Raw genomic sequence first — 21,893 nt, 5'->3', positions numbered from 1 at the left:
CCTTGAGAGAGGTATATCTTTCCCTTTCAAACCAAGACAGCAAGACCAACGAATCTGGAAGCTCCATCCTGCTGGTAAGTTCACAACTAATTCCTTTTTCAGAGCCTTGGTGTCGGGTGACACAAGCACAGGGTTCCCTTCTAGAAGAGTATGGATAGCTCACATCCCCTCTAGAGTTTCTTTTTTGTGTGGGAGGCTTGCCTGAAAAGAATAAACACCTGTGGTTTATTACAGAAGAAGCACAAAAGTAGGTTGTGCATCTCTCCCCATTTTGCACCCTATGCTTCAGTAATGATGAATTGGCTGAACATCTCCTTTTACATTGTCCAGTAACAAGGAAGATCTGGCTTTATTTTATTAACCTAGTTGGTTACAGCTGGGTTTTCCCAGAACATATTGAAGATTTCTTAAGACAATGGCAAGGAAGAGGATTAGGTAAAAGGGGGAGAATTTACTGGCACACGGTGGCTCAACAGTATTGTGGGATGTTTGGGAACTTGGGAAGAACAAAACAATCGCATTTTTTACAACAAAGCTAGAACCTTTGCAGACCTGATTTCTCATATAACTTACTTGTGCAATCTGTGGGTGCTGAATTCGGAGAGTTTCAAAGGAATTGCTTTGAACATGCTTCAGCAAAATATGGTGGAATTGTTATTCTCCTCTCCCAGTCCTTCAAAGAGTGAAAAGGCTCCCCCAATCAGGAGAGGAGAAAGATGTGATTCTGTACTTTGATGGAAATGCAATTGGAAACCCAGAAACGGAAGGAATTGGTGGTGTGTTTAGGAGGAGGGATGGATGCCCTATGTGGGCTTTTAGTGGACCAATTGGGACTGCAGATTCCACAATGGCTGAAATTTTAGCTGCTTTAACGGGTATCCGTATTACAAGATAGCTAGGCTTGACAGAGTTAGTAATCAAAGGGGACTCCAGCAACACAATAAAGTGGCTTGGGGAGAAGGAAGGAGGACCTTTGGAGATTGGCTCACTATTTGGATGAGGCTATAGATCACTCTGTAGAAAATAGTTTAGCAAAATCTGGTATACACAGGGATAACCTGCGTGTAGTCTGCTTTGTACATCATCTCATGTACTTTTTTTCTATCCATAAAAAGTTAACCTTTCTCTCAAAAAAATCAGCCAGCTCAAACATCTGATATTTTAAACACCAGAATATTCAATTTTTAGAGATAATGCACATGTAGACCTAGCATTAGGGTCGGGCTGGGTTCATGTCAGGTCAAGGCAATTTTGAGTCATTTCATTTTTGGGTCGTGTCAAGTTTCTTTGTTTTTACAAAAAATATGGGTTTAACCGTCTGGTTCAAACAATTCAACAATTTGGGTCAACACTGGTTTGAAAAGAGATGGCCCGGACCGACCCGACCTGAAAAGATTTCAAGTCGGGTTGGGTCAGGTGGCCTTCGAGTTCGGATCACTAGGTAGGGAACCCTAACCCGCTCTTTTCAGGTTATGCTGGGTCAGGTTCACAGGTTGAGTTAACTTTTTGCCAAGTCTATGTACATGCATTGTATTATAATAAGGGAGCATGTATAACAGGATGCAATACAGTGTAAGTATGACTATACACTTACACAGAACAACCCTCTAATGAATATATGGCTAAATAGTACAACTCTCTGAAAAAAAAAAAAAAAAAAAAAAACTCATACATATAGTTTCTGTTAGCGTAGGGGTATTTCTGTCTTTATACTTAGATTAAGGTTGCTGATCTGTAATATTGTGTTAGAATCAGTGCTCCTTACTTAAATAAGGGCACATGTCTTTTCCATTAATTTTAATAATAAAAGCACATGTCTGGCCGAATGGGAGTCAAGTTCTTTGACTTCCAGTTCGAACCAGATTTTCTTCTTTTCTCTCTCTTTCTTTCTTCCACCTTTCTACCTCTCTCTACGTGACTGATCTCAGACAAACAGAACTCCAAGGTAGGCCGAACCATAACATGGTATCAAAGCCACTCGAATCTGCCTAGATTTCTATTCTCTGCGCACCCTATCTAGGGTTTCTCTTGATTTTCCTGCATTCAACTGGAGATAAGGGAAAGGGCTGAAAAGGAGTGATCTTCCCTTGGAGGTTTCTATGCCTCCAGTCGTGTCTTGTGTGGTTGGTTGCTGTGGTTTCTAAGATCGCCCTCCCCTAATCGATGAAGAGAAGAGGGCCGATCTGTGTGGTGCAATGGTTGTCTTGTGTGGACTGATTTTCTGCTCGTGTGGTTGTTCCTTCAGTGATAAGGTAAGAGATTTCCCTATCTCATTGCTCAGCATCACAATCTGTCACCCTTGGTAATAGTTCCACATCCTCAATTTGTGGTGTTGGTAATGTTGACCTAGACCCTGTATCCCTCTCCTCAGTCTTGTATGTTCCTAAATTGCCTTTTAATCTTATGTTTGTTAGTAAGCTGACCAAATCACTTAACTGCTCCATTACTTTTTATCCCTCTATGTGTTTTTCAAGATCTCAATACGGGGACGAAGATTGGTGGAGGGCATGAAGCTGGTGGACTGTATTATCTTGACGGTGGTGGAAGAACTTCAACAGCTCTCCAGTCATCCCTTTCTCCTCTCCAGTGGCACTGCCGATTTGGTCATCCGTCGCTAAAAGTCTTGAAGTCTTTAGTTTTGTCTTTGAGCCAACTTTTTGTTTTGGATTGTGAGTCATGTTAGTTTGGGAAACACCATCGTGTTCCCTTTAGTTCTAGGGTTGATAACCGTGTGTCGAGTCCTTTTTTCTTTGATTCAGTCCGATGTTTGGGGTCCTTATAAAGTGATGTCATATAATGGATATAGATATTTTGTCATTTTTGTAGATGACTTTTCAAGGATGACGTGGCTCTATCTAATGAAAGAAAGAAGTGAATTGTTTACCATTTTTTCAGAAATTTTATGCTGACATTCGTAATCAATTTGGTATTCACATTAAAGTTTTCCGTTCTGATAATGGCTGTGAATATTTATCCTTATCATTTCAAGAATACCTGGACCAACACGGCATTATGCATTAGACCTCATGTACCTACACCCACAACAAAACGGGGTGACTGAGAGAAAGAATCGCCATCTCTTGGAAACAGCACGATCCCTCATGCATCACATAAATGTTCCCAAACCCTTTTGGAGTGATGCGGTGCTTACCTCTTGCTTTCTGATTAATCAGATGCCCACGTTCATCCTTGATGGTCATTCTCCGTTTACGATCTTATTTCCCACCTTGTCTTCGTTCCCTCTTATGCCTAGGGTATTTGGGTGTCTGCTTCGTCCATAATCTGGGTCCCGGGAACGACAAGTTCGAGGCCCATTCTCTCAAGTGTATCTTCCTTGGCTATTCTCGGACCTAGAAAGGGTATAAGTGTTACCATCCTAGTTCTCGACAGACCTTTGTGTGTGCTGATGTCACCTTCTTTGAGTCTACTCCGTTCTTTTTGGGATCCGGTGATGCTTCTTCCTCCTCATCACCTCCTCCTCTTCCACTTCCCATTGCCAACCCTCTTCCCCTTGTTCCAGTCGTGACCAAATCCTTGCCTCCGGTGCCACCACCTGTTGAATGCCCACCTATCCGTCATGTGTATACACATCGCCCACGCGTACCAGCTACTACTCCTCCGACTACATCTCCGTCGCCAAATCCGGCTCCAGATCCGAACCCAGCATCTGAGCTTGATCTCCCCATTGCCTTGCGGAAAGGTAAACACACTTGCACCCTTCATCCTATTTCTAATTATGCTTCACTTACTCACCTTTCCGCCTCCCATCGCCAGTTTGTCACCTTGTTATCATCAGTTGTTGTCCCTAAGGATGTCCAGGAAGCCCTTGCCTCTCCAGGGTGGTGCCGTGCGATGGAAGAACTTTCAGCCCTTCATCATAATCATACTTGGGATCTCACCATTCTTCCTCCTGAGAAGCAAGTTGTTGGTTGTAAATGGGTTTATACAGTTAAGTATCTACCTGATGGTAGTGTTGAACGCCTGAAAGCGCGATTGGTTGCAAAAGGGTACTCCCAAACCTATGGTATTGACTACACAGAGACCTTCTCACCAGCTGCTAAGATAGGGTTAGTTCGTGTTGTGATCTCTCTTGCAGCTATGTATGATTGGCCGCTATATCAGCTTGATATCAAGAATGCCTTTTTGCATGGTGACTTACTCGAGGAGGTCTACATGGAGCAACCTCCAGGGTTTGTTGCTCAGGGGGAGGATGGTAAGGTGTGCAGACTAAGGAAGGCTATATATGGGCTTAAATAGTCTCCTCGAGCATGGTTTGGTAGGTTCAGTGAGGTAATAAAGAAGTTTGATATGAAACAGTGCCAAGCTGATCATTCAGTATTCAGTCATGACTCTCCGAGAGGAAAAATACCGTTGGTGGTGTATGTAGATGATATTGTTATTACCGAGAATTATTAACATGGGTATTGACAGGCTGAAGACTTATCTACAGGATCATTTTTAGACAATGGATCTTGATAAACTGAAATATTTCTTGGGGATAGAGGTAGCAAGACCTAAGTATGGTATTAATCTGTGCCAGAGGAAATATGTGTTTGATTTGCTGGAAGAAACAGGCTTGTTGGGTGCTAAACCAACTGAAACACCTATGGACACAAATACTAGGCTAAGCAGTGATATGGGTGAAGTGTTTGAAGACCCTGGCAGATACCGGCGACTTGTAGGTAAACTGAACTACCTAACCGTTACTAGGCCAGACATCTCATTTGCGATTAGTGTGGTGAGTCAGTTCATGCAAAAACCTCTGATTCCTCATTGGAATGCAGTTCTGAGAATTGTGAGGTATTTAAAAGGGGCTCCAGGTCGCGGTTTGATATACAAAAGTGGCGGAAAACTTAAAATAGAAGGGTCTTTTGATGCTGACTGGGCCGGTTCTATCTGATAGGCGGTCTACCACAGGCTATTGCACTTTCTTGGGAGGTAACCTGGTGACATGGAAAAGTAAGAAGTAGACAGTCATGGCAAGAAATAGTGCAGAAGTAGAATATAGGGCTATGGCGCATACTGCTTGTGAATTAGTGTGGCTAAGGAATCTTCTACAGGAAGAAGGGTACAACATCAATACTCCAATGAAGCTCTACTGTGACAATCAGGTTGTAGTTCACATTTCTTCTAATCCGGTGTTTCATGAAAGAACCAAGCACATTGAGGTTGACTGTCACTTTGTGAGGGAGAAGGTGCTGAATGGAGAGCTAGACATTGCATATGTTAATACAGGAAACCAGTGGGCAGACTTATTTACAAAAGGCTTGAGTCGGGGAAGAGTTGACTACATATGTAACAAGCTGGGAGTATATAGCTTGAGAGGGAGTGTTAGCGTAGGGTTATTTCTGTCTTTATACTTAGATTAAGGTCGTTGATCTGTAATATTGTGTTAGAACCAGTGCTCCTTACTTAAATAAGGGCACATATGTCTTTTCCATTAATTTTAATAATAAAAGCACATGTCTGGCCGAATGGGAGTCAAGTTCTTTGACTTCCAGTTCGAACCAGATTTTCTTCTTCTTCTTCTTCTTCTTCTTCTTCTTCTTCTTTTCTCTCTCTCTCTCTCTCTCTCTCTCTCTCTCTCTCTCTCTCTCTCTCTCTCTCTCTCTTTCTTCCACCTTTCTACCTCTCTCTACGTGACTGATCTCAGACAAACAGAACTCCAAGGCAGGCCGAATCATAACAGTTTCAAAATGTTAGAAATGTCTTTTCTCCTTTGAAGAAGGTATAAATTAGTATGACTGAAACAAATATTGATCAGGACCCATGTATAATAATGTTCTATACTATAGATCTGTACTAAAAAACAGGGATGCATAGGGAGCTTCTCTGAAATGTTTCTGTAGCAACAGCTATGATCTGCGTGTCCTGAGAGCTCTCTGCTGAAATTTGTTTGGAATTTTGTCAAACATATATCAGTTTCAACTTTCAAGCCCTATTGGTCAAAGCCAATAATAAATATATTTTCTCTTTAGAAAGACAATATGTAGCGGTCATCATTTCCAGCCAGGTCTGGCCCAGCCCACAGATTCCGGTCTTGGGCCTGGGTTATGTGTTCAGGCCTGGACTGAGACTGGCCCAGCTCCTCCCAAGACCCCAGTTAGTTGGGACCAACATTGGGCAATGGCCTTGTAAAATGATACAGATAAAATATATATAATATTTTATATAAACTATAGGATACATATTATACATATTTTATATGTTGTAAAATATAAATTATTATATGTATTTAATAATATATGTGTTCCCAGCACCCTTTCTACCCACCAGCCTTAGCTAGCCCCTATCATACACAATTTACATAACCCCATCTTGGGGATTATACCCAATATAATCAATTTCTAGTTGCTCCCTGTCTAGCCAGCCCATCAGCTAAGAAGTTGGTTGATCTCAGAATCTACCTGTAAACTACATGTAGCTTCAACACACAGTTACATTCAAATCTCCTTGCAACATAATTATAAGAGGTTGTCTAATTTCTAGTAAGCCACCCTATAGTAGTCGCCTTCAACCACTAGACCCGTATGGTTTAGAGACAGCCTGACAGCCATTTTCAGACCCTGACAAACTGCAAGTAGTTCACCCTGAATAGAATCATCATGACTCATAGGTCCCAAAAACAGTGCCAGTATGTCGCCATTAGCATCTCTTAAAACTTAACTCACAGATTCATTGAACTGCAACCATCAAAATTTAACTTGATGGTTGTTTTCTTGGTGCTGAGATGGTATGATTCCAGAACAGAGAGAAGAGAAGAAGGAGAACGGAACAGAGAGAAAAGAGAGGAGAGAGACAAAAGTCAACTGGCAGCACCAGTTTATTTGGTATTTATACTAGGGTGACCATACAGAGAAAGAAAGGATAAAATTAGAAAGGTGCCCTTATGGCACTAAACTTAAAATAAACTAAGTCATTTCAACACTCCCCCTCAAGTTGGAACGTAGATGTCAATCATGCCCAACTTGTCACATAAATCATCGTTCCGCGAGTGATGTAAGCCTTTTGTAAATATATATGCCAGTTGCTCTTTGGAACTCACATATGGGGTGCACACTTCTCCATTAACAATTTTTTCTCTAATGAAGTGTTTGTCAACCTCTATATGCTTAGTTCTACCATGAAGAACTGGGTTGGCTGCAATATTGACGGCAGCCTTGTTATCACGATACAAGGACATAGGGCCATCAACAGGAAAACCCAGTTCGTTCAACAGATTCTTTATCCACATCCCTTCAGCCACCCCATGGGACATTGCTCTATATTCAGCTTCAACACTAGACTTAGCCACCACATTTAGTTTCTTGCTTCTTCATGTGACTAGGTTCCTCCCACAAAGAAACAATACCCACTAGTAGACTTTCTATCATCAACTGATCCATCCCAATAGCATCTGTATAGACTTCAATCTTCAAATGACCATTCTTTTGGTATAACAAACCAGCTCCAGGAAACCTTTTTAGGTAGCTGAGTATTCTTTCTACTACCTCTAAGTGTGTGGCTTAGGAGCGTGCATGAACTGACTAAGAACACCAACCACATAAGCAATGTCTGGCCTGGTCATGGATAAATACAGGAGCCTTCCCACAAGTCTCTAGAATTGTTTTACATCTTTGACAGCTTCACCACAACAGTCACCCAGTATGTGATTTGGATCAATGGGAGAGTCGGCTGGCTTAACCGCTAGTTTTCCTGTATCCTGTAACAGATCTAGGATATATTTCCTCTGAGAATTGAAGATCCCCTAGATCCTTCACCTCAAATTTAGTGGCTAAGAAATCTTTCAGTCTCTGAATTTCTACCTTCTAGTCACTTGTGATCACTATGTCATCAGCATACACTATCAAGGCTGAAATCTTTCCTTCCCCTCTTTTCACAAATAGAGTATGGTCAGTCTAACATTGTTTGTAGCCAATCTGCTGTATAGCCAGATGAAACTTGCTGAACCAGGCTCTCGGAGATTGCTTCAAACCATACAAAGACTTCTTTAACCTGCACACTTTCTACTCTTTGCCTTGAAGACTAAAGCCAGGAGGTTGGACCATGTACACCTCTTCCTCAAGGTCTCCATTCAGGAAGGCGTTTTTAATGTCTAGCTGATGAAGATCCCAATCAAGATTTTCCGCAAGGAAGAAAAGGACTCTAATAAGGTTCATCTTGGCTACTGTGGCAAAAATCTCTGCATAATCTACACCATATACCTGGGTAAACCCTTTTGCCACCAACCTAGCCTTGTACCTTTCTATTGTGCCATCAGCCTTGTGCTTTACTGTGAACACCTACTTGCACCCTACCGGTTCCTTACCTTCAGGAAGATCCACTAATTCCCACGTACCATTTTTATGTAGGGCATTTATCTTTTCTTTCATCGCATTTGTCCATTCAAGTACCAAGAGAGCTTCTGCCACATTTTTTGGGATAGGGACACTGTCAATGGAAGAAATGAATGCACGAAAGGAGGGTGAGATGTTCTCATAGGTAACAAAATGGGTAATAGGATACTTGGTGGTACAAGACCTAACTCCCTTCCTTTTTGCAATGGGAATGTCAAGATCATCACCAAAAGGAATATCTATGGCAAGAGGATCAAGAACATCAATAGGAATGATAGTACTTGGTTGGATATGATCTGTCCTCGGTGAATCTGATGGTGTTGGCGGTACAGTTTCAAGTTGCTCCACAGCTCTTGAATTTAGCTGGCTCTTGCGACGATGAAAAACACAGAATGGAGGAGGGTCAGGTAAAAAAGGGAGAACCTGAACCTGAACTGGTTTCTCCTCCACCTTACTCTCCCCTTGAGGAGAAACCGGGAAAAAATGGTCACTTTCAAAGAAAGGCACATCCATAGAGACATAGTACTTCTTGGAAACAAGGTCAAAAGATCGATAGCCCTTTTGGGAAGAAGGATAACCCAAGAAGACACAAGGAATGGTACGAGGATCAAGTTTTCCACAGGTAGGAGAAAGGTCCTAGACGAAACAACGACAACTAAACACATGGATAGGAATAGAGAAGAGGGGAGCCTTGGGAAAAAGGAGCTGATGTGGGGCCTTGTACCCTAACAAGCGGGATGGCATACGGTTGATGAGATAGGTAGCACACAACACAGCATCCAAGCAGAAACGTTTAGGGACATTTATGTGTATAAGTAATCCGCGAACAACTTCAAGAAAATGGCGATTCTTTCTTTCAGCAACACCATTTTGCTGGGGGGTTCTAGCGTAAGAGCTACGGTTTATGGATCCATACGAAGCAAAAAACTCCGTAAGATCACTATGGAAATATTCTTTGGCATTGTCTGATTGGAAAATTTGGATTTTCGTTTGAAACTGAGTGAATATCAAGCGTTGGAAATCTTTAATGATTTTTGGTACTTCATCTCTGGACCGCATAGGGTACACCCATGCATATTGGGAGTAGTCATCGATAAGTATAGTGAAATATTTATAGCTACACAATATGGAAAGGAAAATCAGATTTATTATTTCTTGAAGTAAAGTGATTTCAACAATGTTTGCTTAACTGACAAGTTTGACATGTGAAATCCGACACTGACACTAATTTAAATAAATATGGTAACAAAACTTTCAATGACTCAAAAGATAAATGACCCAAACGACTATGCTATAAAAGGACTTGACTCTTATTAGACGGGCTCTTAGACTCAATAGCCCCAAGACAGGCTTTATTCTCCAACATGTAAATACCATCTACCGTACGACCTCTACCAATCGTCTTCCCCGAGGCCAAATCCTGTATCACACAAGAGGAAGGAAAAAAAGTGAATGAGCAGTTCATCGAATTTGTTATACTGCTAACAGAGAACAAATTTATGGGCAGTTTAGGAACATGTAGAACATCAAAAAGGGTGAGTCCAAGTGGAAGGGAGATGGTTCCTTAATAGCTATGGTGGAGAAAGAACCATCAGCAAGTCTCACCTTGTCCCGTCTAGATAATAGATGATAAGATTGAAAACAATCGGACTTACCCGTCATATGGTTCAAGGCTCCAGAATCTATTATCCAAGGGGAGTCTGAGGGATGAGAGGACACATGGAAAGCTGTGGCAGAGTTACTGTTACCTGATGTAAATGCAAACAAAGTCGAGGGTGGAGAGGCAGAATCCATCTAGCGGATTGCCCTCCCATACAATTTCAGATGGTCATGGAAAGAATTAATGATATCTTCCCTCGGGTTAGTCCCGGAAGGACTCATAGTAGTGGTAGATGATTGAGGCTCTTGAGAGGCTAAATTTGCTACATTAAACTTTCTCTGACCTTGCTGTCCTGGCTTCTTATTCTGATTCGGCTTTTTACTCATTTCCCGAGCCCACTTTGGCTTCCTATGAAGCTCCCAACATGTCTCCCGAGTATGCGTAGTCTTCTAACAATGTGTACACCATAGCTTATCTTTGTCATCATCTTTCTTTTGGGAGTCACTCTTCTTGAAGGAATTTCCACCACCCGTAGCAACACCCCCTTTAGCTGCTAAAGAAACATTCTCCCCCTCAGGATTATTCATCACATTCCATCTACTCTCTTCTGACTGTACTAGAGCATATACTTCTTGTACTGATGGAAGGTCTTTACCCCCCAATATTCTTGTATGCTTTGGCATCTGCATCACATTTCCAACCTATATTCTGATAGTGATATAGTTCCTTCCAAACAAAAGTTAGGTCTAAATAGTAGGTGGAGAGACTCCCCTCCCCCTGTTTACAAGTTGAGGAGGCAGCCTGCAACTGATATATTTTAGCATAATGCCGTTGTTCGGAGTATGTAGGATGTACCTGTTCCCATATCTCATGAGCTGTTTCTGCCCACATGAAGGTCTTTCTCACTTGTGGCAGCATAGACAATAACAGCCATGATATCACCATGCTGTTTTCCTGGTCCCACCTATCATGTTCCACACCACTAGACTAGGGTTCTCTAATTCTGCCATTGATATACCCCGCTTTCCCCCTTGCAGTTATGTAGAGCTCGATTCCCCTTGACCATTTAGTAAACCCTAGTAGATTCTAGGGTTGAAGTAGAGAAGAAGAAAGAAAAGAGAAAGAGGAAGAAGAAGATGAAGAAGAAGAAAGAAAGGTTCAGCCAGACTAGAAGAGAGTCAAAAATCTCCCTTCCCTAGCTGACCCACTTGTATTTATTCAAAAACATAGAGTTACAGGAAAGACCATTTTGTCCCTCATAGAAGATGGGACACATAACTTAAACACAGATACAATAGACCTTTCACTCTCAAGAAAGATAATCCATAATGACCAAAATACCCCTGACTCGAGCATTCTAACACCCCCTCAAGCTGGAGAGTATATATCATATAGTCCCAACTTGTTACAAATGTAATATATTCTCCCAAGACAATCCCTTTGTGAGAAGATCTGCCCACTGATTTCCTGAGCTCACATGAGATGTGGTTATCACTCCACTTATCACTTTATCTCTTACAAAGTGACAATCAACCTCAATATGCTTAGTTCTCTCATGAAAGACGGGATTGGAAGAGATGTGAACAGCAGCTTGGTTATCACAGTATAGTTTCATGGGTTTGTCAATTGAGAATCCCATCTCTTGAAGCAAGTTCTTCAGCCATACTAGCTCACATGTGGTATGGGCCATAGCCCTGTACTCTGCTTCTACACTACTTCTTGCCACCATTATTTGTTTCTTGCTCTTCCAAGTTACAAGATTGCCACCAAGGAAGGTACAATACCCTGTAGTTGATCTCCTGCCTGATATAGAACCAGCCCAGTCAGCATCTGTGTACCCTACTATCTCAAGAGTTCCTCCACTTTGGTATAACAAACCACGACCTGGAGCACCTTTTAGGTACCTAACAATTCTCAGAACAGCTTCCCAGTGAGGAACCCGAGGATGTTGCATAAACTGGCTCACCACACTCACAGCAAATGATATATCTGGTCGGGTAATGGTCAGGTAGTTCAATTTGCCCACCAACCTTCTGTATCTTCCAGGATCATCAAACTCTTCACCCGCATCAACACTCAGCTTGGCATTGAGTTCCATATGAGTCTCTGTTGGTTTAACACCTAACAACCCTGTCTCTTCAAGTAGATCAAGAACATATTTTCTCTAACATAGGTTGATCCCATGTTTTGACCTCGCAACCTCTATTCCCAAGAAATATTTCAGCTTCCCCAAATCTTTCGTATTGAAGTGATCCTGTAAGAATTTCTTCAACCTGTTGATTCCATTGCTATCACTCTCAGTTATAACAATATCATCTACGTACACAACTAATAAGATTTTCCCATCCTTTGAGTTATAGCTGAACACAGAATGATCAACCTGACATTATTTCATCCCAAAGGTTTTCATCACTTCACTAAACCTGCCAAACCAAGCACGTGGAGATTGTTTCAGTCCATAAATTGCCTTTTTGAGCCTACACACTTTGCCAGACTCCCCCTGAGCAACAAACCCTGGTGGTTGCTCCATATACACCTCCTCAACTAGATCACCATGCAGGAAGGCATTTTTGATGTCAAGTTGTACAAGAGGCCAATTATACATGGCAACTAATGAAATCAGCACCCGAACTGAACCAATCTTAGCCACAGGAGAAAATGTCTCCATATAGTCCACACCATACATCTGAGAATAACCCTTGGCACCAACCTCGCTTTCAATCGCTCCACACTGCCATCAGGAAGAAACTTTACTGTGTAGACCCATTTACACCCAACTGTGTGCTTATCGGAAGGAAGATCGGTTAGTTCCCATGTGTGATTATGTTGTAGAGCAGAGAGTTCTTCCATGGCTTGCTGCCACCCTGGGGAGGCAAGAGCTTCCTAGACAGTCTTGGGAATGGGAACAGATGAGAGTAATGATATAAATTTGCAATGAGAAGCAGAAAGGTGAGCAGTAGAAACATAGTGTGAAATGGGGTGAGAAGTACAAGTGTGTTTACCTTTTCGCAGAGCAATAGGAAGATCAGGATCTGAAGGGGAAGGAGCAGTAGCAGGATCTGTCGACAGGGGCTGAAGTGGAGGAGGGCCCGATGCACTTCTGCGGGTATACACTTGAGTGATTGGCGGTTTCTCAGTAGTAACAGGCATAGGATGTGCATCTACAGTAGAAACAGGAGCTACTGGAAGGATGTCCACAACGGGTACCGAGGGGGAACCACAGAGGGAGAGGAAGAGACCCCAACATCTGAGAAGAATGGAACTGACTCAAAGAAGGTGACATCAGAGCACACAAACGATTTATAGGATTTTGGGTTATAACACTTATACCCTTTCTGAGTCCTTGAGTAGCCAAGAAAGATACAGTTAGTAGCTCAAGCATCTAGCTTGTCTAACCCAGGCCCCAAGTGTTGAACAAAACAAACACAACCAAAGATTCTTGGGGTAAGAGGAAATGGAGATAAAGTGGGAAACAACACAGAGAAAGGGGATTGACTTCCAAGGATAGACATGGGCATCCGATTGATCAGAAAACGGGATGTGAGAACAGCATCACTCCAAAAATGTTTTCGGACATTCATATTAATCATCAAGGATCGAGCAATTTCAAGAAGATGTCGATTTTTTCCTTCAGCTACATCGTTCTGTTGTGGGGTGTAGGCACAAGAAGTTTGATGAATGATCCCATGATGTTCTAGGTATTGCTGAAATGGTGAGGAGTTGTATTCTTTGGCATTATCGGAGCGAAGAATTTTAATATGAACACCAAATTGAGTGCGTATTTCAACATAAAATTTTTGAAAAATAGGGAACAACTCACTACGATCTTTCATAAGATAAATCCATGTCATCCTTGAAAAGTCATCAACAAAGATTACAAAATACTTATACCCATTGTATGACACCACTTTAATTGGACCCCATACATCGGAAGGACTTGAGACACGACTATCAACTCTTGGACTAAATGAGACTCTATGATGTTTACCCAATTGACATGGTTCACAGTCTAATGATGAAAGATGACTCAAGGAAGGAGCCAGTAACTTCAAGGCCTTGAGAGAAGGATGACCAAGTCTGCAGTGGCACTGAAGAGGAGTAAGAAATGACTGAAAAGCTACTGGAGGACCACCACATCAAGGTAATATAATCCACCTGTTTCATGCCCTGCACCAATCTTCCTCCCCGTCTTGAGATCCTGAAACACACAAGAAGAAGGGTAGAAGGTTACAGAACAATTAAGAGACTTGGTTAATCTGCTGACAGACATAAGGTTAAAAGGAAACTTAGGAACATATAAAACAGATGATAAAGACAAGGAGGAGAGATTAACATCACCAACACCATAGATAGAAGATGTAGAACCATTAGCAAATGTAACTGTTTGGGGTGTGGAGGAGTGGGAAAGGGAGGAAAATACATCATGAGTCCCAGACATATGGTCCGAGGCCCCAGAGTCAATGATCCAGTGTGAGTCTTTGGAAGCTAAGCAAGCCATACCTGAATGGGCAAGTGTGGCGGTGTTCTGCTAAGATGTTTGAATGAACTACTCATATACTTCACGTGGTACACTCACCATTTCCTTCTTAGAAGCACAAGTAGATGTGGAGAGGATTGGGTCAGTTTGTTGACTTTCAATAATTGTGTCACTACCCTTAGTCCTAGCATGGTTAGCCCAAGTGTTGGGTGCACCATGCAAATCATAGCAGAAATTAACTGTGTGCCCCTCTAAACCACAATGTGTACACTTTCTCTGAGTATTACTCCTTCCTCTTCCCAGACCTCCCCCTGAGTCTCGGCCTCCAGTCCGGCCACTAGCCCTGCTAAACATGTGACCACCACGGTTGCTTGGGAGTCCACTCCTGACACCGCCACTTCTATTTTCACGACCACCCCCTTTAGTCACTACCAAACCAGATCTGTTAGAGAGGGAAGAATGTTCTCCCGACTCAATAGATGTCCTCTTAAGACGAGCAAAGACTTCTTCAAGTGAGGGAAGAGCAGATAATCCCAATATTTGTGCTCTAGCAGGCTCATACTCAGCCTTCAACCCCACAAGAAACCTTGTCACATCAAGCTGCTCACGTTGCTGTTGTTGGATCTGAACATCTGATGTTAGAGGATGATACACATTAAACTCATTACGAATGTTCCTCAAACTTGCATAGTACTCTTCTAAGCTTTGACTCCCTTGCTTCAAATTGAAATACTCTTGGTACAACTGATACACCCTAGTTGTATTGTCTTGTCCAGAGTATAACTTCTTAGCATGATCCCAGATTTCCTTAGCTGTATCTAGGAACATGAAGTTCACACTAATCTTTGGTTCCATGCTGTTCCAGAGCCATGTCATTATCTGTGCATCTACTTGTTCCTAGTCACTGAACTCAGGGGTATCAGAGGGAGGTTTCTCCTCTCTTACATGTTTTACCTTCCTCTTGGCCTTCAAGAACACCTCCATAGATTTTGCCCATGGTACATAATTCTCACCATTCAACTTGATGGATGTCAGTTGAACACTTAAATAGTCTGGAGAAAGCATGGCACCTGTTTTGTTATCATCCCCATTTTCAAATGAAGCCATCTTAATTATTTCACCTTCAAATATACAGCACAATCTCACACTCTTTCACAAGACTTATCTCACTTATAACACCACCAATTCCAGCTTCTTTAAATACACATTACACACCACACACTAAGGCTGAAATCACTCAGTCTTCACATCAAACACTTGGGCTGCACATTGCAGGACCATTCACCATCAACACACTAAGACTGAAATCACTCAGCCCTCACATCAAACACTTGGGCTGCACACTGCAGAATTGATTACACACAAGGTATAGGAGATTACTTTTAAATATTTTGAAACATAGATGCACCAATCACCACGACACAACCACCACAAATCTACTGTTGTTGTGAACTTCAGCAGTCGACAACTCTTCTTTCAACATACATACGAAGAGAAATGCAGAGGAACACGACTGAGATCCATATCAGTCACACTGAGCACCACCACAACCAACTTTTGAAACAAAAGGAAGCATTCGCAGTTCCTTACTTGGACAAACAACAGTAGTGTTCATACCTGTACACATTCAGCCCTCTTCGACACTGAATAGAGGGTTTAGTATACCACTCCAACGACCACCACAGCAACAACCGGAGGCATCCTCACCTCCAGGCCCACAAAACGACAGCTCCTTTTCAGCCCCTTATCGAACCTCCACTCAGATCAGTCGAAATGGAAGAAGATGACTGTGAAAGTTGGCGGCGAACCCAGAAAGAGAACAGCAGCGAGAAAGAAATGATGATACGACCTTACGGTTCTGATACCATGTTAGTAAACCCTAGTAGATTCTAGGGTTGAAGTAGAGAAGAAGAAAGAAAAGAGAAAGAGGAAGAAGAAGATGAAGAAGAAGAAAGGTTCGGCCAGACTAGAAGAGAGTCAAAAATCTCCCTTCCCTAACTGACCCACTTGTATTTATTCAAAAACATAGAGTTACAGGAAAGACCATTTTGTCCCTCATAGAAGATGGGACACATAACTTAAACACAGATACAATAGACCTTTCACTCTCAAGAAAGATAATCCAGAATGACCAAAATACCCCTGACTCGAGCATTCTAACAAGGTAATTGAGGCCATCAAAGGGAATCACATCCATGGGAAAACTCATATCAAAACCTCCGCTCATCCCACTCTGAATAGAAGTAACACCAGACATACCAAAATCTTCAGAAGACAGAGAAGCTGAATCTGATCAGTCACAATCCAGCTAGAGAAGAAGTTTTCAATTCAGTTCAGACTCACAGTACAGTCAAAAGACAGGTTGCCGTCTCAATTCAGTCACACTTCTGGACACAAGAAACTTGTTCTCACGCAAAGAGATCAAAGCTGGTCACACACCATTACTGTTCTCAAGAGTTTTTTTTCCTTACTGAACCGTTTTAGACTGATCACACACCATTTCAAATGTGGAAGGTATATCAAAGAAACAGATCTGACCATTCCCTCTAGCAATAAACCAACTTTCACACAGTAACTTATGTTCAGTGTAAATAGAAGGAAATAAACTGTTGTCACAGCAGTTACAGATCTGCAGTCTTGAAGAAAACACACCTTTCAGGGCATAGGAAGGATCAATCGATCCACATACATTGAGAGAAGAAACTCTCACACTAGCCGCACATAACCCACTGATCTGGGTACAAAAGGATCAGTTTGATCCACAGAACTGATGAAGAAAAATAAAAAAACTCACAGTATTCGAAACTGATTCACAGCATTCGACTTTTCTCTCCCTTGATAATTTCTGGGCTCACGACCAAAAGGAAAGAACTGTCTTGCAGTGAGCTTCCTCACACGTCCACCAAAGATCTTGTTCTTTGGTTTGATCAGCAATAGACAAAAAAGGAAAGAAAAGATTGGATCTGCCGCCCTGGTCCCAAGATTGGATCTGCTGCTCTGATACCATGTTTTCTTGGTGCTAAGATGGTATGATTCCAGAACAGAGAGAAGAGAAGGAGAAGGGAGAAGAGACAAAAGAGAGGAGAGAGACAAAAGTCAACTGGCAGCACCAGTTTATTTGGTATTTATACTAGGGCGACCATACAGAAAAAGAAAGGATAAAATTACAAAGGTGCGCTTGTGGCACTAAACTTAAGATAAACTAAGTTATTTCAACAATGGTTTTACGGGCTGAGGGAAGGGATGTTTTTAATGTTCCATGTCATGGAAGAGCATGCCACGACCTTCCAATTCCTCATGGAAAAATCATTAAACACTTTAACACCAATAAACAACCTTAAGAGCAATATTATCTATAAGAGTTTGATGTAGGACCAGCTTAGTTCTAGTCGTTCGAGAATGTTGAATGGTCTTCCGATCAGAATTTTATGGCTGTTGATGGCTGTAATGGCTTCTTGAAGGAATAAGAGAGAAAGTAGAGAGAGAAAGGAGAGGGAAAATACCTGGAATCACTCACAGGGTGCCTAGAATCACTCTAGGGCATGGGAATCACTCACAATAGCTATCATAAGCTGAAGAAAACTCAATAAACTTCATTTCCTTTGTGTAAAACGTCCATACATATTTATAGACTCTAAACTCATAATAATCCTAGGAGTCAAACTGTTAGACTCATAATAGTCTTAGGAGTCAAACTGTTAGGCTCAACAATTCTAGTAGGACTCAAACTAAGCTGTCATATCCTATTTCAATTCAAAGAAGACTCAATAACTCTAATCCTACTTACGCAATGACTCTGAAATCTTAAACATAAACAAACTATAACTAGACAAATTAAACTCTATCAATGGACCCCACAGAAAATTGCTAAATAACAAAAATACCCCTACTGTCCAAAAATACAAAAAATACAATTTTTCATAAATTCAATTTTGACTCTTCTGCTCCTGCATCAAAGTTACTTCATTGTTTGACCTTTCTGAAAAGATTCTAGCATCCCTCTCTTCCCAAATACACCATGAGATTGTATCCAAAACTGGCATATTTTAGCACTTTTTCTATACAAAATTTCTGATATTTCCAACATATATCCTATTGTTAGGTGATTGACATTTCCAACAACACCAATATTTTAAACCTTGCGAAACAGAGTCTTTGGTAGCCCTATCCATGCTCAATTAACTAAATCATCTGCCATTGCATTCATCACCCTAAAATTCCACCTAACTAGTGCCGAGAGAAATGTAAAGTTTCACTTAAGGTAGTAAGCTTATCCCCATGAACTCCCTCCTCCCACCCCCATGCCCACCCAGGAAAGATAATCAAAACCTTCATTAGGGTATTTGCATCACCTACAGGGCTGCTGAAAATCCTAAGAAATGCTGCCATCCCAATTGAACACCAGTCTTAGAAGGCTTCAGGTTCCCTTATGAGCTGCCACCAAACTATAATTTGACCTTCCCATCAATCAGAAAAAAGGTGTGGGCCTCTCACAAATGGGAAATTAGGAGAAAATTGGAAATTTTCTAAACCAGAAATATCAAGACAACTCAATCCACAATTACCAGTGGCTGAAATCATCTGAACAGAATTGAATTTCAGGTACTATATATGCAATTTCTTCAGCAGTGCTATGGGAAAAGAGGCCAGAAAAGAACGATGAACACCAGTCAAGTGTGAACAAGAAAGTTTTCTGGTGCAAAATGTATCCATATGCTAATTTAAGCTAAAGATGCAATGAGTAATGACTGACATTTAGTAAATATTCTAAGACCCAACAACAGTAAGCCTGTCTCCTTACACAAATAAAAGATTACCAATTTGGATCATCAAGATACATACCTAAAACTGCAAGAACTCTCCAGTGAACAAAAAGCCCCAGAAGATAGGCGAGCATCATTCCTATTGTGACAGAGAGCTAGATAGGGGAAAAAAAGAAATGGAAAAAAAGGTTATTTTGCCGATTTTAGGGGAAAGTGAACTGGAGATTAATAACCAAAGCACTTTCTTCGGTACTGAAATTGTAAGCCAACGAAACTTAGTCAACCTGATTCACGGACCCAAGGCCCCCTCTCATGTTCTGAGGTGCTATTTCTGCTATATACACAGGAACCTATAGAATTTCAAAACGGTAAATAAATACAAAGCTTCTCATATACAGTTTGAAATTGAGCCAACAAAGACAAGGAGGAACTTCATGCTTACAGTATAAGAGATTACTCCTACACCGAATCCTTCCAACAATCTTCCCATGAACAGGAACGAAGAATCCTATAAACAAGCGAAGGGGAATGTAAGAATCCCATCAAAGACATGAATGAAAGCATTAAGCAATCTAAAGGAATACACTGCTGAAAATTACTCACTCTGGCAAAAGATATGGCGAGCCACCCGATGATATTGGGAATGGAAGCAATCATCAACGACTGCAATTTCACATTATCAGAGCATAATTAAAAAACAGAGAGACTAAACTACTGGGACAAATGGAAACAATAAAAAATGACCACTTAGATACCCCTTTTCGCCCAATGTACTCTGCAATCTGACCACTGGAAATTGCCCCAACCATTGCGCCAACATTTGATAGGGAACCAAATACAGAGAACTGCAATTAAGGGAAAGAGATTAAAAAAAAAAAAACAACAATTAAACTCAGTAAAAATATTTTCAATTTTCTTAATGAAAAAGAGACAGAAGTTTCAACCTCGGATAGTGAAAGCTTGAGATCGCTGATTATATCGGATTGCGTAGGGGAAGAATACCCACCCTAAGAGAAAGAATTAAGAAATGAACTGAATGAATGATTGAAATTCGCCAAAGAATGACGAAAAAAAAAAGAGAAGAAGTGGGAGAGGAGAAGAAACTTACGGTGAAGCCAAACTGAATAGGACCCAAGGCGACGATGAGGACGCAGAGAACAACAGAAATAGAACTATCACGAATGACGTAAGCAGAAGAGCCGAGCTTGTCCATCATACTAGATTGCCTAGAACTCATCCGGTACCAGCTCCCTGTGTGGAGGAACGGCTTGCGAAGATCCCTCCCATCATCGTTTTCTTCTCTGAAGCTCATGTCCTCGTCCTTCTCGTCACCACCACCGCCGGCGATGTCCAACAGGGAACGCCTGTAATATAATAGTGTAAGTAATTGGGGAGCTAGCTTCGGCTGAGTAGGTTAGTACGAGTGATGGAGATTAGAGACCGGAAGGGCTGAGATTGAAATTACGGTGATCGAAGAAATGGTAGATTGTGTTGACGAGTGAAGGAAAAACTAATGACGATTAAGGAAAGAAGAAGTGGATGAGGCTAGAAGAAGAAGAAGAGTATGGACGGGAAAGGAAGAAGTGAGACAAACCGAAAATAGACAGAACCAGAGCCATGGCCCATGGTAAGCGGGTCGTATCGTATCGTATCGTATCATTCGGTTCTGTGCTTTGCTGGATCTCCTAGGCACAGTTGGTCAGTATTTAGATAGGAACGCGATCTGCTACTCACACAGGAGCGCCTAATATCTCCTCTAAATAATAATTTATAAGTATGGGAAATATTCCCAATGCATGGAACGATGTGCGTGTGAGGCGCGAGTGAAGCGCGCTGTGTTCGGAGCAGATCCGGTCACACTTAGATAAGCCTTCAATCATAGAGAGAAACTTGTCCTGAAAGTGATTGAATATCATCCTACAAGCGAATTGAAGGCATTCAAAAGGACACGTGTGGCATAACTATTGATGTGTTTACTGACTGTACACTGAGTGTGCCTGGAGACTACGAGTTCGCATCTCCGCCCTACCGCCCCTCGCCCCACACGCCGAGTGTCCGCCATCTGTTCTTCCGCTCGCGGTCGGTATTCTCGCGTGTTAGCCCAAAACCGAGTCAAAACCCTCTAACCTCCCCTGACCCCGTTCTTTTCCCCCTTAATGCATTCTCTTATATAGACCAATGAGACGATACCACGTCAACTGATCAACAGGGAGATGGAGATATAAGATTTTAAAGTATTCCGAAATTTCCATTTTCTGATTTCCAGGTTTTCTACTTTACAAGAACCAGAACAAAAAAAAAACAAAAAAATGAAGAGGATGAAATCGTGAGAGACGGTAAGTGAAAGACTGTCTACTCTGTTTCTGTATCTACAACTCGTCGTTGGCTTCATCTTCATCTCCCGACCTTGAAGAGCTTCCACCACTCTTCTCGTATACTTGTTTTATGATCGGATTACACACTGCTTCTACCTCCTTCAACTTCTCTTCGTAATCGTCCTTCTCCTTACTCTGGTTATTGTCCAACCACTCCAGCGCCTCCTTCAGTGTGCTCTCGATCTTCTCCTTGTCATCGGAATCGATCTTATCAGAGAGCTTGTCCTTGTCGTTGATGGTGCTCTTCATGTTGTAGACGTACGTCTCCAGTTTGTTCCTCGCATCGATCTTCTCCTTCACCTTCCTATCCTCCTCTGCGAATTCCTCTGCTTCCTTCACCAT

At 41.7% G+C, this 21,893-nt stretch overlaps 2 protein-coding genes across 3 annotated transcripts in view; both read right to left on the bottom strand.

Moving 5' to 3' along the window:
* The window catches only part of LOC148850873 (sugar transporter ERD6-like 6), a 27,877-nt gene extending 6,205 nt beyond the window's left edge, over positions 1-21,672 (bottom strand). Inside the window, exons 1-8 of one of the 2 annotated variants that reach the window (XM_088944635.1) lie at positions 21,533-21,672; positions 20,285-20,540; positions 20,121-20,183; positions 19,932-20,021; positions 19,780-19,839; positions 19,619-19,684; positions 19,461-19,526; positions 19,256-19,331 (exon numbers count right to left, since the gene is read on the bottom strand). In XM_088944635.1, the coding sequence (XP_088800761.1) occupies positions 19,256-19,331; positions 19,461-19,526; positions 19,619-19,684; positions 19,780-19,839; positions 19,932-20,021; positions 20,121-20,183; positions 20,285-20,488 (625 nt within the window). In that variant the 5' untranslated portion in view covers positions 20,489-20,540; positions 21,533-21,672. Of the gene's footprint in view, positions 1-19,255; positions 19,332-19,460; positions 19,527-19,618; positions 19,685-19,779; positions 19,840-19,931; positions 20,022-20,120; positions 20,184-20,284; positions 20,541-20,770; positions 20,914-21,532 lie in introns of those variants that run through there. The other variant, XM_088944634.1, reaches the window with a different exon arrangement.
* On the bottom strand, positions 21,546-21,893 carry LOC148850872 (luminal-binding protein 3-like). Its single transcript, XM_088945652.1, has one exon. It carries the CDS (start codon positions 21,891-21,893, stop codon positions 21,546-21,548), a length of 348 nt encoding a protein of 115 aa, XP_088801778.1.

Source organism: Nelumbo lutea, chromosome 5 (assembly GCF_056320005.1).
Source record: "Nelumbo lutea isolate HS-2025 chromosome 5, American lotus-T2T, whole genome shotgun sequence".
In the NCBI taxonomy this organism is placed as follows: domain Eukaryota; kingdom Viridiplantae; phylum Streptophyta; class Magnoliopsida; order Proteales; family Nelumbonaceae; genus Nelumbo; species Nelumbo lutea.
This window is presented reverse-complemented; position numbering and strand designations above follow the sequence as displayed.

Excerpts from the sequence above, each read along its gene's own strand:
- LOC148850872 (XM_088945652.1), bottom strand. The coding sequence starts at position 21,893 with ATGGTGAAGGAAGCAGAGGAATTCGCAGAGGAGGATAGGAAGGTGAAG.